Raw genomic sequence first — 16,400 nt, 5'->3', positions numbered from 1 at the left:
CAAGGCAGCCCTGTTTAGGGAAGCTTTTAATGTTTGATGGATTTCTGTATTTTAGTGTTTTGTTGGAAGCCACCCAGAGTGGCTGGGGGAACCCGGCCAGATGGGCGGGGTATAAATAAATTATTATTATTATTATTATTATTATTATTATTATTATTATTATTATTATCCTTCTGCTGCCTTCTGATTTTAGCCAAACACCTAGAACAGGGACTGAGAACCTGACATCCCCCCTCATCCCCACTGACAGACTCAGACCTCTGCTTATCTGCTGGTTGCCTAGCAATGCTCTGGCTGCCTTCCAACTCCTCCTCTTCTTGAGAGCTAATAGAGTCTTCCCCGGGAAGGGGGGGGGGTCGAGCTGCCATCTCTCAATTCTGTCAGCCAGTTTACATCTGCAGAGTTGGACCCTTGCTCACTTACTTCAATCTCTAACTCATCCCCTGCGCTCTGGGAGGCCACGTTCCTGACATTGAGGTGCTCAAGACAGAGGAAGGAAGCAGGGAGGAAAAGGTCAGGCGATCCTACCTGGACCCTGAGATCATCTCAGACATCCCTACTCCATCAATGGGGTACACCCTTGGAAAGCTAAGCACTTTCAGAACTGTGTAAATGGATAGGGCATGAACCACTCAAGTGTGAACACAGTGCCTGAATGCAGATTAAGAGCTATCTCCTGCCTTGACTGACCAGTAGACTGCTGAGCCATTAAGTGGGGATCATGGGGTCTGTGCACTCCAAGCCTTCCCTCTCCCCAAGATACCAGGAGATTTGAATTTCAAGGTTGAGCAACCTACTGTATACTGAGTGAAGAGACAAGAGAGGACTGTGCAGGAGCAGAGGGTGAGAATAGAGGCAATTTTTAACCTGCAAGTGATGCCGGTGAATTTTCTGCCTTTGAATTCATTTGTGTAATAGACCTCCCTGACAGATAATCTGGGACATTTAAGAGCCCCGAGATTAACAAGTTTCATTGTCCAGTTTTGCACATCCCCATCATTAACAGAAACGAACAAACCACAAAGATAACTTCTGTTGGCTTCCAGCTCTATACTTGAACTCTCCATTCACTTCCCCATTAAAAAAGAAATTGCATAATGGTTATAGACACCATAATACGGAATGAACCAGGAAACCTAGAATTTTGACACTTTGCCTGACCTAAGCACTCGGCAAAGGGCATGTTGTTGCTCTTCCTACATTGTGTAGGCGTAGTAGTAATTTTTGTAGACAACTCATGTTTGATGAAGGGTAGGTTTGGACCACCTGAATATGAATCAGCCCACTTAACACATGAAGAATGCTTCTCGATGATAATAAGTTCTTTTCTAATAGTTTGTGTCATTTTTGCACACAAGGGTGACTGGAGCGTTGTGATTTTCCCTTCTTCAATGATAGAATGCCTGCATTTGAATAAATGACCTCAAATACAGGAGCATAATATCCTAACGGCACAGACAATATCTAGTGTGTTGAACTGTGCATACCACTCTTCTACTTTACCCAGCCACGTTTTTAAGGTTGTGGCTGAATTTTGTGCTATGAATTCAAGCATAGTAGTATGGACGGGGGGGGGGAGGGGCAGAAAACAGAAGAGCCTCTAGCTAAACTATTCCACAAATATTCCGGAACTGAGTTCTAAACGCTCCAAAAACCACCACACCATGGATGGTGCCACAGATGACTGGATAGACAACAGGAATGCTCCTGCCATCCTTATTATGGGAAGCAAGTGGGATGCCTCTTCAGTAGCGTCTTAAAGTCATCGGGCGCCCTGATGCAGATCCCTTGGGCGCCCCCCTTTTTTTAAAAAAGAGGAAAGCTCCGCTACAGAGCGGAACAGGGTCCTAGTGCCCCTGCTCCGCTCGTTTACCTCTCTCCTCCGAGCGGCACAGCTGGTGGGCATCCAGGAGGAGGGAAAGGGAGGCTGCCACGCAGCTCCCCCACTTGCTGGGGCGTCCTTCGGCGCCCCGGCGCCACGTGCCACTAGGGCCAATGGGTGAGCCGCCCCTGTGCCTCTTCAATCCTTCTGCTCTGTCTTCCTTTGAAAGAGTGTCAGAGGGTGGCCACATGTCCTACTTAGAATCTGGTTTAAAGATACAGGGGTCACCAAACTTTTGGGGCCCATGGGTGTACTTGGAATTATATTATTTAATTACTCTTGATTTGTTGTACCTATCTCATGGAATCTTAGAGAGCTGGAATCAAGTAGGATCACCAGGTAGGAATATGCAGCAATATGCAACTGTCCCTTACGGGGATCAAACCTGCAACCTTGACGTTGTCAGCATCACACTCTAACCAACTGAGCTATCTCAGCTTTTTCTCCCAGGAGTTCAAGGTGGCATTTATGGCTCCCTTCAGGGACGATTTCTGGTGCAGGAGGGAAAGGCTGGTACACACACTCTACATTCACACACCCATTGTGGTCTCAGTCTGGCTCACTCTCTGGGGATCCTATCTAAAAAGAGAGAGAGAGAGCTGTGTGGAGCACACATTTAACACAATTCAATATTTCTTAATCAGTAGGCATATTTGTGCCACTTGGGCATTTAGCTTTCAAGTAACTGACTCAATTTCTCATATCATTTTCATGAGCAGGGGAGAAAGCAAACCACAGTCTAGCATATTCTAATGAAGTCGCACAAGTTTTGATAAATACAGGGCCGTCTCAAGCAGGTCGGGTGCCCTGGGCGCGGAGATCGCTCCGCCGCCCCTCCCTGGTGGGTGGGTGGGTGCAGCGCGCAGCATGGCTTTGCCGCACAGCACCCCCTGCCGCCCCACGCCACCGAGACTACCCCTAGAGCCGGGCCTGGATAAATATACATATAATAATAATAATTTAGGTAACTTTTTGTGAATCTCATTTCCTATGCTTTAGCAATTCTGAAAACGTCTATTCAAAGCAGGCCCCAGTAACCATGAAAACTAGATAATTATCTCAGTAAGATGAACTTTTCAGAATGTGAGCAAAAGGACACCAAAAGCCAATGGCTCATGAGCTGCTGAGCCCATTCTGCGCAGAAAAACCTGGTGTTTCAGACATTGCTTTATGTATGCTTGTTATTGCTTATCTCCAGTTATTTTAGAAAAAGAAAAAGAAAGAATATCCTGTCATGCACGATCCTCTCCTGTTTTTCCTTTAGCTTGCATACAGACCTACCCCTTTCTTAAAGCATTTCCAGGGAGAGGATTCGTGGCACACCAGGCATGCTAATTCAGCATGTTCAGAATTCCCTGAATTTTAATTCAGAATGTCTGGAACCCCACAGCAAGTGATTACGATTCTGTTGATATTTATCCAGAGCACAAACGGCATAGCCCACAATGGTGTCATGCAGGGTTGGGGAACCTTTTTGGGACTGCTGACAGCCATTACTACAGTAGAAAACATTGTTGGGGGGGGGCAGAACCACATACAAGATACAATCACACAGCACCCCCTTGAAATATGCACAGAGACACAATCCCGGACACAGAAAGCTTATTTCCTATGGAGACGGAGGCAGATATTTAATTTTCAGTAACTCCAAGTGTGTGTCACAAAGTGCCGTAGAGTTTATAAAGCAACAACAACTCTGAAATACCCTTTACTTGTTCAGATTGTGCAGAAGCGGGGAGGGAGGACTCAGTAACCTTGCAAAAAAACAAACAGACAGAAAACAGAAGCTCAATATGTACCTCAACTACAAGTGACTATCCAAAATCCTCAAACTTCAAATTGTGATAGCATCCTGAAAATGGTATATATACAACTGCAAGATGCATCGGAGCTTTTTGATCCTCTTACAAAGGTAAGAGCTTCCTGTATTTATTTCTCATTTATATCCCACCTTTATTCCAAGGAGCTCGAGATGCTGTACTGTACTGTACTTGTTACAGGTAGGTAGCCGTGTTGGTCTGAGTCGAAGCAAAATAGAAAAAAATTCCTTCAGTAGCACCTTAAAGACCAACTAAGTTTTATTTTGGTATGAGCTTTCGTGTGCATGCACACTTCTTCAGATACACTAGTCATACCAAAATAAAAACTTAGTTGGTCTTTAAGGTGCTACTGAAGGAATTTTTTTATATTGTACTGTACTTGGTTTTCCTTCTTCCCATTTGATCCTCACAACAACCTTGTGAGGTAGGTCAGGCTGAGAAACAGTGGCTGGCCTAAGGTCACCTAAGCTTTACAGGGCATCAAAGCCCTTCTCCTTCTGCTGTTCCCCACCAAGGAGCTCATGGGAAGGAGGGGGCCCTGAGGGCCAATCTAACTGTAGTCCTGTTTGGCCTATAATCCAGGGGTTCTGCATGCTTTGAAGTGCAGGAGCATATTGTGACAGCTCCCGTAGCCAAGCCCTATACATGCACACCGAAGAGCGGCAGTAAGTAGCTTAATACCCAGTTTATCAGGATCAGTGTGACTGCAGTCCTGTGCATAGTTTCTTGGGAGTAAACTCCATTCAACTCAACAGCCCTTACTTCTGACACAATAGGATAAACTTGTAGAAAATACTGAGCTTTAATGAAAGATCTTCAGCCAGTTAAAAAGCAACATTTCCCTTTGAATTAGAAATGTGAACAGCATTGCAATGAAGTGTTTTCATTTAAAGGGCTGGTGTGAAGTGGGAACCTCATCAAAGAAAATGAAAGAAGTATCTAGCCTTGCATAATTCCCTCCCCCACATTCTCTGACTTTTCATATGCTAATTAACAGAGTCAGAGAATGTGGGGGGAAATAATGCAAGCAAGCACAAAAGCCTTACTATCACCTCACTCACTTCCCAGGGACTTTCAACTACCCTGATATTCCTAGTCTCCACTCCACTTGCCCCACTACCCCACTATACCACAGAATGTGGGACAAAACCATAGGAAGAAAGCTGTTGAACTTGGTAACTTTCTTTCAGGCACTCCTCATATCACTTCTGGCACATTTTATATCTATATAAGGGATGGGACAACTACTTCCATAATTTCTGAACACTGGCCATTCTGGGCAGGGGCTGATGGGACTAGAGTCGTCCCCCCCCCCACATCAAGAAGGCCACAGGGTCCCCAGTCCTGATCAACACTAACTAATCTAAAACCTCCTTAACTGTCAAAGCCTCATAAAACTGAACTCTGCTCCTCACAACTGTTGCCAAACTATCACCCCCCAAGGATTCTCTGAGGGAAACTATGACTGGTTTCAAAATAGTCCAGATTTTTAAAAGTAGAGTATTTCTGCCTGATGCTTCATGAAACAGCCATGGGGACAAGTTTATCTCCAGATAAGATACCTGTATTTGGGATTGGGTTATTGAACGAAAAGGCATTAAAATAAAAAGATTTGAATGTGTACCATTCACTCCACAAGTCTGTTCCTCCTTCAAACAGGTGCCTCGTCGTTTTCGCAAAGCTTTCTGAAAGACATTTGCCCTGTAGACTATATGGGCGTAAGGGCCTTCTCCTGACTGATATTTCTTCACCGGTTCAATGAAGTAATCTCCATCAGGCAGCTGGAAGTATCCAGCCTGAGAAGAGAGAGAGAGAGAGAGAATACATAGAACCATTACATTACATTACATTATTTATTATCCACCCTTCACCGAAAGCTCCCAACGATGTGAAAATACAATAGTGTTTTTTGGGAGTCTCCCTTGATTTTGCCAAGGTGGGTGGGAATTTTGGCAACTAGACAGAGGAGAAAGCATAACCTTACCTTGTGGAGCAAACTTCACTCGGGTTAAAACAAAAAAAAAGTTGCCTAGCAAGTGGCAAGAGTTTCTGAGGGGTGTGGCGACACGGCCACCTCTGCCCCAAAACACATAGTGTGATCAGGGAAAAAGGTGAGCCCCTGCTCAAGCCCCCCCCCACTTTTGGACAAAGAAGTTATTCTGTGAACAAAAAGGAACTTCCATCTTGGTTCTAGGAGGCCTAGCAGGACTTCTGATGTTCACTCTTTGGGGCTGTATTCTCATATAAATATTGTACTTCGTTGCAAATCTAAGTTGGAGTGTACCTGTGTGATAGTTTACCCTTTTAGCGAGGATATAACACATATTATTTTCCATACCCTTTATGGCTGGGGTAGCCAGTGTAATGAACTATAACTCCAATCACCCTTCACCATTCCCCATGCTAGCTGGGGTTGATAGCAGATGTAGACCAAAAAATCTGTGCTAACCCCCATACATTATGGTGTATTAGTGCTGAGCTGCCCTATTAATTACCCTTTTGCTGCCTGAATCATTCACCATTCAGCCAAAATTTTGCACACCGCCTACAGGAAGACATATTTGGTGTGGAGGCAAAGTAGGGAACAAAATGTGGATAGTATTTTTTTTAAAAAAAAATCACCAGCTTTTTGACATGTGAAGCAATTCTAACATACCACTGACAGATGTCAGGATGGACCGAAAACAATGAACCAGCCGTTAAAACACCATGTGTGAACTGTTTCTTATGTACACATGTTGAATCATAACTAGTTTTACCTCCCTGCCCCTAGATTTCATCTCATGAATTTCACCTTTTTTAAAAACCCTTATTTGCATGACTCTGAGATCTAAAAAACCCAACAATTGCAGTTCTTCCAATCTTATCAACCATTCCTATGCTAGAATGAGTCACAGCGGTCGGCAAGACTCTCCTGTTCCAGGCCCATGTTGGACAGTTTTCTATAAAAAAAACATCAGGGAAATCACTTTTCCACTAGTCTGCTGACATGCTTCCGTCCCCCTCCCAACCCAATCCAACCCCAACCCTTGAATAAAGATATTAAGACGCAAAAGGGCAACTCAATTCTTCCTAAGCACATTAAAGTAATAAAAATGCATGACACAGCTTTCAAAATGCCAGCTGCTATTGTTGCCCTGATTGTCTAGAGTTCAGCTGGAGTTCTTTTCAGGGGGAGCTGGGCTAGGCTGGGCTTGGGGGGGCAGTTCCACTCTCACAGCATGCAAAACATCTCGCAATTTCATCCTGGAAAAAGTCGGCCTGAGATAAGCCCAGCTGCAGGGAGAAAATGTGCATCTAGCAAATCACGCCTCTTTATGATCTGCTAAAGCAATGTGGGAAATTGTGTCGCAGAGCACATTAAAATGTGCAGATGACAATTTGCAAAGAATGACGGTGATTTAAATGGAGATGTTCTAAATCTCACCATGGGGGGGGGACTGTGACCAGCTGTGTGTGTGTGTGTCACTTCTAGCTTAGAGGCTAGAAGTGTGTGTCGGGCACAACGCCCGGACACAATACTGTTGCATGGGGCATCCGGGCATCACCTGGCAGCTTGGCTCCCGTGGCTGGTGGCTCCTCCTCCTCTTCCTGCCACTGCTGCAGGCCAAGGGCTGCTTCCCCTCCAGGGCAGGAGGAAGAGGAGGAGCCACCACGTTCCCAGCTGTGAGCCACTGTGGCCACACTTCTGGAAGCTGCCGCTGTACTTCCGGAAGCACATTTCTGACGCCAGCTTCCTGAAGTACACTGGCACTGGCAGCCTAGCAGATCTGCCAGCAGCTTGGCAGTCCTTGCGGTGCCGGCAGCAGCCTGGCAGGCCTCGAGCCGGTGGACTGGCAAGCATCGCAGCAGTGGCAACACAAGCTGCCCATCAATTTTAGGGGGGCTGAAGTCACCTCAATCCCTATGAGTTGCATACGTATCTGGACCCACTGTAACTGCTTGTTTGTCACTAAAGACTTAACTATGAGACGTGTGTCTTCCTTGGCTGGGGCAGGAGCAGGAATCCCATTCCTATCCCTTGTGGCTGGTTCCCCCCCATTTAAATGCTCCACCAGGTTATTACCGTCTTTCCCATTGTGCTCTGAAACCAGAAGCAAATCCACCTGGAGGGCAATGGGGGGTTTGCAGAGGAGAATCAGCAGGCACAGAAAAGGTGAACTGCACCTCCTTCGCACTCACAGATACTTCCTGAGAACAAGTGCTGCACCCTGTATTTGAACTATTCCTGCACACATGGGATTGTAAACATCTGTTTGCTAAGTTGTTCTGCCCTGTGTTAAGCAGGAAAAATAACCACTTATACCCAGAGTTAGCAACTACCTATCATTTTCCTTTTCGTGTGCCAATTCCCTACCCCCACCTCCCCAGCTCACCAAAATTGTTTGTACAATTTGTGCAGACACGTTCCCACCGAGGCATCCGTTGACTCTGCGTATGGTTCTTATGATGTATTCATTAGCTACTGTACTGTCCTCCAGGATCTCTACAGCCTGAAATGTGAGAGTTGGCATGGAACGGACGAGCGTTTTAATTATTTGCCTACTCAAGCATTTACTTACCCTGCTATTTCAGGGCAGACTGTATTGCAGACATTTCCTTGACTTTACAACAACCCCCACATTGCATTTTTACAGGTTGTTATGACTCCGTACAACTTGTCCTCTTATTAAAAATTAGGAACCTCAGAACATAATAGAACTAAAAGAAGAAGAAGTTGCAGGTTTGATTGACATGGCAAGCCTGGCAGAATCCAAACTACCAAGGGAAAAGGAGAAATGAAAACAACCACTGATTAATTTTTCAAACTTTTTTTTTTTAGGTGAAAGAAGTATGCAAGTTACATCATCCAACATGGAGTTAATTCCCATATTTTCAGCTCAAAAGCAGCTGGAACTTCTGGGAGGCTACTGGGAAAATGGACTCACCATCAAGGTCTGGTCCAGCATTTCCCTTTTGCTGCTGCCAATCTCATTTTGAGGAGAGGTGGAGGGAGCTGTCAATCATCTAGGCTGGTAAGAAGACCCCTCTCCTCTGAACTGTATTTTAAACAGGCAGCTGAGTCTCCATGGGGCCCAGTAAGACCAGCTGAAATATTGTGCTCTGTAAACTTTCATTTTACTGTGGGTTTACTCATTTAAGCCTATGGATTATTTGTTGCAATGTTCCATTATGTTCATTATGTGCTTTGCTTTTCAATAATAACCACTTTGGGTATAGCTCACCATGCGAAAGTGGCTTGTATCAAACACACAGTCGGGAGGTGCTTCAAGCTAGATCACGGTGGGCAATGTTCTCCCCCCGTCAAGGGTCATATTCCTTCAGGGATAATCAGTCTGGGGGCTGCTTGCCAGTGATGGGTGGAGCCAGAGACAAAAGTGTCCTGGATTAACGCATCTAAATGATCAGATTATAATTTCCTTTATCAAATTTATATCCCACCCTTCCTCCCCAAGGAACCAAGGGTGGCAAGAATAAAGACACATACATGCCCCAGTTCAGTTTTCACCATGTGTCAGGGGTGGGAATCAGGAGAAGGTCAGCAATAAATCACACTGCTTCAGTGAAGTTAACTCCCTCTTCTCCTGCTTCCACTTCTAATTCTGGTTCCTGACTTCTCCCTGCCACACACATACCCTTCTCACTAAACCCTGTTACCTCTTCAGTTTCCGACATCACCTCCCCCCAGTGTGCTCCCTCTTCTCCCTCTGACCACTCATCATTGTCCCACCACCAATCCCCTGGGGGTTCCCCACTGGTGCCTCCCTTCACTCCTCGGAGAGTTGAGAAAATCAAATTAAAAGATTCCAAGAGCTCTGGCCAGGTAAAGGAATAATTTTTAGAAAGTTTTATGTTTTGATAATAATAAGACAAATTCCAGTAGCAATCCAGTTTTTAGAAATCCAGGATAAGGCCCTGTTTCGGTTTATTCTTCATCAGCTCTAGTTTCATAGTTTCAAGGTCAAAGCGTACCAAACATGAATGGTAACTTGTCCTGGGTTTCTAAAAACTGGGTTGCTACTAGAATTTGTCTTATTATTATCAACATAAAACTTTCTAAAAATTATTCCTTTACCTGCCCAGAGCTGTTGGAATCTTTTCATTTGATTTTCCCTTCACTCCTCTGCATCCAGCCTTTCCATGACATCACGGCCATCTCAGATTAGAATCTCATTTGTTTGCTTGCTTTTGCTTACTGAGGTCTGGCTGTATTGCGATATCATAAAATATCAAGGCGGCTACACAAAATGAGGCCAGGGACCATGTGCAGTCCCCAGGCCACCCACCTGTGTCCTAGATCCAGCCTTGTTACTGGATACTCAAGTGATGGATGTACATTCATCTCCTCCTAGAAAGAAGCAGCCTTTGTTTTGCAATGCTTTGATCACCTGTAGACTACTGTAGTGCATTGGGTGTGGGGCTGCCTTTGGAAACAGTTTGGAAATCCCAGTAAGACTTTCTGGGTTTCTTGAAGGGCCCAATCCACCTAAAGTTAAGTCCCACTGATTTCAATGAGAAAGCAAATGCTTTAGTCTCTTTAAAGACTTGACAGCACTCAAAGTTGGCAAAGTCAGGGCCGCTGTCCTCTTCCCACCTCTAAGAATATTCATTTTCAAAAAAAGGAAAAGGAAAAAAACCCCAAGTGCCCCATGATTCCATTTGTCCCCCTCTCTCTTACTGTTCCTTTGTGCATGTGCACTGCTAATTAATATGTACAGATGTGCATTTAGAAGTCATTCGTGTAACAGATGTGAATGGGATCCGTTCTGGAGCCCCGTTCACAACCAGAGCAGTGCACAACCTGAAGCACTGAATCTGCGCATGCTCGCCGCACAATTCGGTGCTTCTGTGCATGCGTGTGACGTCATTCGGCACTTCTGCGCATGTGTGAATCGCTGAACCCGGAAGTAACCTGTTCCGGTACTTCCGGGTTCGGCGCATTTGTATCCCGTGGTGTACGCAACCCGCAGCGAACGTAACCAGAGATATGACTGTACAATTAAAATCTCATCCTAGTGGGGAAGATTGTGTCTGCTGCCTAGGTGTGAACTGCTGATCGGCAACTCCCAGGAACTCTCCCTTCTTACAACTCTTTTATCTTTAAGCGGGACTGGGCAGTCCTTCAAACAGAGAACTGTAAAGTAAGCCATTTTAGCCAGAGTGCAGAAGGAGTTGTATCAAGTTTATTGCTTATAGCCAAGGGCTGCTGCAATGTATACGATGTAATTCAGTAAAATATATACAAATTTGGTACAAAACTTAGAACATTTACATTATCAAAACATGACCTAATCAGCACAAAGCTATGGAAACACTTTAATATACCAGTTGAAACATTAAATAATAAAATTTATAAACTAAAATCATCACATGGCCACTGATGTATTAAAAGAAATATTAAACAATACAATCGATAATTCTGTACAACTTTGGTGAGAGAGCTGCATCTTGGTATGGAGTCAGATAAATTCATCTCCTTTACAGTTAATAGCTATCTCGGCAATATAATTTTTCCTAATTTTCCTGGCGGCAGTTGCAAAAAGTGCTACACGCCAGGTCACATATTTATCTGTGTCTGCAAGGAGATAAAGAATTATATCAGAAGGATTCTGGCCAGGGGACCTAGTCATTATAGGTGTCAAAAACCATCCTTGTATAAAGGGCAACGTAACATATAATGCGTAAGGTCCTCTAATTCAGGGCATCCTCTAATACAAACACGTTCATTTACTGGAATGCTTCTGTGTCTCCCATCTCTATAAGCAGAGTTTATTGTGTTTAATCGTAACTCTGTAAAAGCTTTCCGGAGTTGTACAAAAGTCAATTCATTAAAATACGTATGTTCGTGGGCCTCTCTAAGTTTAAAATATAATGGAGCTCATGTGGATGAATACATGGAATTAAGGGATGCAAATTTTTGGACATTTAATTGTACTTCTGCAAAGCACCACCATTTGCATTTTCTGCCTCAGTTGCCAAAAAAATAGTCTTGGGCGACGAGTAATGTTAGGGAGGAAGAAATATTTCTCTGTCACTATCCATCATCCTGCCAGCCACAAATTTAATCACTGGGTTTCTGAGAAAAGGGATTGTTTCTGACTTTATGATTGCAGTTTGCTCCATTTCCCAGGTGCTGGAAAGAAACAGCTGCACAATCTGCTGCGCTTTCCATAAGAATGTTACGGGCACACTGACAGCACAAGGCTGGAGCTCCATACAGCTTGCCTCTCCTGATTATCACCAAGGAGGAAAAAGGGAGGTGAGATACAAAACCAATAACTTCACAAACTGCAGAGCCTGCTTTTGCCAGAAGGGCCAGCTGCAGAGTTTTAGAAGAGGTCACTCTGCATTAAAGGAAACATTGTACAGCACATTATGTTGTGCACGTTGTACCCTAACACTTAGGGCCATACTAGATGTGATGTTAATTGCATGAATGAAATTAATGGGCATGCTTTTTATTCTATAAATAGCAGCCAGGGAAGGCCTGGTCAGCCCTGGACTCATCGGTGGTGCGGAGGGGACTTGATGACAACCAAAAGGTCTGCAGTTCACTGGTAAAGCCTCTGTTTGGCATCCATAAGGTCCCAGATTCAATCCCCAGCATCTCCAGGTGAGGCTGGGAGAGTCCTCTGTCCAAAAATCCCGCTCAGTAAAAATATTGACGGACCAAAATTCTGACTTGGTATGAGTACAGTCCCAGGTTTCCTATATAATCCAGAGACGTGAGAACTTCTAGAGGCAGCATTTACCTGAGATTTCTGAAGGAAGAGATCAGTGAAGGCTTGTGGTGTTTCCTCTATAGGTGGAGGCACAGCTTTGTTACCACAAAATCCCAGGAACCATCACAGGTACACCATTCTAGGCACACCCAGCCCAAGGAGGACAATAGCTCAGTCAGTCACAACATTGGTCCATCTAGCTCAGTATTGCCCACACAGACTGGCAGCAGCTCTCCAAGGTTCTCTCCCAACTCTACATGGAGATGCCAGGGACTGAACCTGGGACCTTTCTCATGCAAGGCGGATGCCCTCCTGCTGAGTGACGGCCTTTCCTCCAGGCATCAAAATGTCTCGCACATTTTGGGTGAGCACTTGTGATGTGCTCAGTGGTGAGACCTGTTGGCAGCTTTTCCGCATGGCGTAGGCATTTCCACGTAGGAGATGGCGCAGTCAGTGCCGAAATCCATTGTGCTCGGAAAGGAAGGTTGACAAAGCACCCTCCTAGCTGTTTGTGCTTTGGGGAGATGTTGTGGATGGCAAGGCCAATGAAATTGTAGGAGACAAGGACAATGCCAATTTTGGCAAGCTAGAGATGTCATTAAGGGTTTGACTCAGCTTTCTAATCTGCGTTGAAGCTTACCTGCAGCTGCTGATAGAGCCCCTGTTATTAAGTGAAGTTATTTCCATAAGAATTAGAACTCTACATGGGCCATCATTTTAACAAAAGCTTTTTTTCCATTTTGTATGAACTCTTGCTCTTTGTTCAGATCTTTATTAAAATCTCCAATAAATCATTGTCAACCAGAGAATGTCCATTCCCCCACCCACATCCCAGTTTTGGGGATATAATTCTGCTGTTCCTTCTGCAGCTCAAAGTTTTTTTGTCACTCCTAGGCAAGGCAGGTTATCTTAATGTCGCAGACTATTTGGGAGCAACCTTCAGGTTCAACAGAATGCTAGCCTTGCTGGGAGCAGCACACAAATCAAACTGCCCAGGCTGTTTAAGGCAAGACAAGAAGCACCCCAAATGAATGATGCCAATCTAAAGAAACAGGTTGGCTTGGTCTATTTCTGGGCCATTTCCAAGCTAAAAGCAGGGATGCAAGGAGGGACTGTTGCTTAGGCAAATGTCAAGGAGAGCAAGGAAGGAACATGCTACAGATGTATAAAATTATGCATAGTGTAACAGAGAAAGTGAAGTTCTCCCTCCCTTTGTCATAATAGTAAAACACAGGACCCAACCTGTGGTAGACAATTCAAGATAGACAAAAAAAAAAGTACACAAAGTGAATGGTTACAATATGACATTTCCTCCCATAGGAGGTCATAATGGCCACCAACCTAGACAAGTTTAAAAATGGGTTTAGACAATTCATGGAGTATAAGGATATCAGTGGCTACACATTACCTCCAGTATCACAGACAGAAGTCCTCTGAATTACTAGTTTCTGGGAAATATGTTCAAGAGAGTGCTATTGTACTCTTGTTCTCCTTGTAGCCATCCCAAAGGCTCCTGGTTGGCCACTAAGAGATCAGAAGTTGGACCAGATAAACCTTTGGTCTAGTGACTCTAGTCCAACAGCATATTACTTACATTATGGTGATGGGACCTGAAAGTTTTTATCTTCAGTAGGATCCGCTGGCATAAGAGCAATGAGTAGGGCTGGTCAAGTAAGCTTCTGGAGATAAACAGGGCCCTCTTCTGATGTTGACCTACAGCAGGCATGTCCAACAGGTAGATCGTGATCTACTGGTAGATCACTGGACATCTGTGGTAGATCACTGGTAGATCAGTGGCTCCCCCAAAGAAGCTAAAAAACTTTGGCTGCCCTAAAAAAAGCTCAACATCTTTGCCCTGCACCCCTAAAATGACCTGCGCCACAAAAAACAGGGCTTTCCTTCCTAAAACAAAAAGCTCAACGTCGCTTTCTTCCCTAAAGAAGCTCAACAACTTTTATGTGAACCCCCCAAACAGGGCTTTCCTTCTTAAAAAAAAGCTCAACAACTTTGATCTGAACCCCAAAAGGGGGGGTAGATCACTGCCAGTTTTTAACTCTGTGAGTAGGTCGCTGTCTCTTGGAAGTTGGCCACCCCTGACCTACAGCATATCCACAGAGGCCAAGGCTAATGGTTCAAGACAGACCCACCTCCAGGTTCAAGACAGACCCGCCCCAGGTGAACTTATGTTCCATAGATTCAGTTTTATGATGTTATTTGCATCATAAACATGTACACAACAGAACAGTAGGAGATGGGGGGGGAGGTGTCATGGGACACTTTGTGTTTTTTCCTCTCAGTCTTTTGCAAATAAGTATTATTAGAAGCAGGGAAAGGACCATATAGCTGACTCGGTCAACTTTAAGCACTGCCAAATCCTACGGATTTTGAGTTAAGCTTCTCCTTTCCCATTGAAATCAGTTGGACCTAAAAGACTTCAGCTGAATTGGACCGAAGGTTCCTTGAGATATCTGTCTTGGGACATTTTCTAGAACAAAATCCAAGACCCTACTCAGAGATACATACCACCGGGAATGATGGGTGGAGTCGGACTGTCATAACTATTCTGGCTAATATCCCAGGAAAAGCAGCTGGTGAAGACATAGGGTGACAGCCAACTTTCAGTCCATTGATCTGAATGGGTCAATTCTGAGTATAACTGATGTTGGATATCACCCGTGCAATGTAATTGTTCAGCTTAACTGCCCTGTGTCTCAAGCCACACAGTAAACCGGATTACGCTGAATTATTAGCCGCTTACACTTCCAGTTTCTTAAGAGTTCTTGAATTGCAACAGAGGATTATTTCTCTGCTGCATTTAGAAACAGCTCTAATTTATACATTTTTATCTTTTCAAGGTTGCATCTCATGTAAAAAGATTTAGGTAGTTTGCATATTGTGAGATCAATGGTTCCTTTGTCTATTTCTGAAAGGCTTGTGATGAGGAATTTTCCCTCTTGTTTCGTCCTAATCATATTCTAAACATGGGAAATTGGGTGGAGAAAGAACCAATCTGAAGTTATGTATATCCATAGTGGGTGGGGAAAGGAATTTTATATGCCCTAGAAGTTGTCCTTGGCTTTGTGAGCGAGTAAATGATATTTTCCTTTTATGAAAGTCACTTGTGTTCTCCTATGCACTGGGACAAGATTAATGCAGCTAGTATGAAAGGATATACAAGAATTCATTTGGGGTTTAAAATTAGGGGTGTGCATCAGCCACAAAATTGGATTTGTAAATGAATCTGCAACTTTGAGAAACATCCTGATTTCTTTCAGATCCACTCTGTGCCTTTCTAATTCAACTCTTTGTTTGAGACCAGATTAGGCCTCTTAAAAAAACAAAGCTGTTGCCTCCCTCCCCCACCCACCATATCTATAATGGAATATTTTGAAATGGCTACAAATTGTAGTCAGATACACCCAAGGCATTTTTTTTTTTTGCACAGAGCACCTCAAAAGTTTGATTTTTAAAAAAGCAATGGAAAAGTCAACAACTTTTCCATTTTCTGAAAGAATTGGTTGGATTTCACAGGCATGATGAAGTCAAATGGGCCTTAGAAAGCACTGCTAATAACAAGGCCAGTGGAAGTGATGATATTCCAGCTGAACTATTTAAAATTTTAAAAGATGATGCTGTTAAGGTGCTACACCCAATATGCCAGCAAGTTTGGAAAACTCAGCAATGGCCAGAGGATTGGAGAAGATCAGTCTACATCCCAATTCCAAAGAAGGGCAGTGCCAAAGAATGCTCCAACTACCGCACAATTGCGCTCATTTCACACGCTAGCAAGGTTATGCTTAAAATTCTACAAGGCAGGCTTAGGCAGTATGTGGACCGAGAACTCCCAGAAGTGCAAGCTGGATTTCGAAAGGGCAGAGGAACCAGAGACCAAATAGCAAACATGCGCTGGATTATGGAGAAAGCTAGAGAGTTCCAGAAAAACGTCTACTTCTGCTTCATTGACTATGCAAAAGC

General features: G+C 44.1%; 1 protein-coding gene across 1 annotated transcript in view; it reads right to left on the bottom strand.

Annotated features, from left to right (window-relative positions):
• Positions 1-16,400, bottom strand: part of ADAMTS12 (ADAM metallopeptidase with thrombospondin type 1 motif 12) — a 118,509-nt gene that overhangs the window by 78,362 nt on the left and 23,747 nt on the right. Inside the window, exon 3 of the mRNA XM_035100561.2 lies at positions 5,327-5,498. Coding sequence (XP_034956452.2) covers positions 5,327-5,498 — 172 coding nt within the window. The remainder of the gene's footprint in view (positions 1-5,326; positions 5,499-16,400) is intronic.

Source organism: Zootoca vivipara, chromosome 11, assembly GCF_963506605.1.
Source record: "Zootoca vivipara chromosome 11, rZooViv1.1, whole genome shotgun sequence".
In the NCBI taxonomy this organism is placed as follows: Eukaryota; Metazoa; Chordata; class Lepidosauria; order Squamata; family Lacertidae; genus Zootoca; species Zootoca vivipara.
Note: the sequence above shows the minus strand (reverse complement) of the source record. Positions and strands in the feature narration are given on the sequence as shown.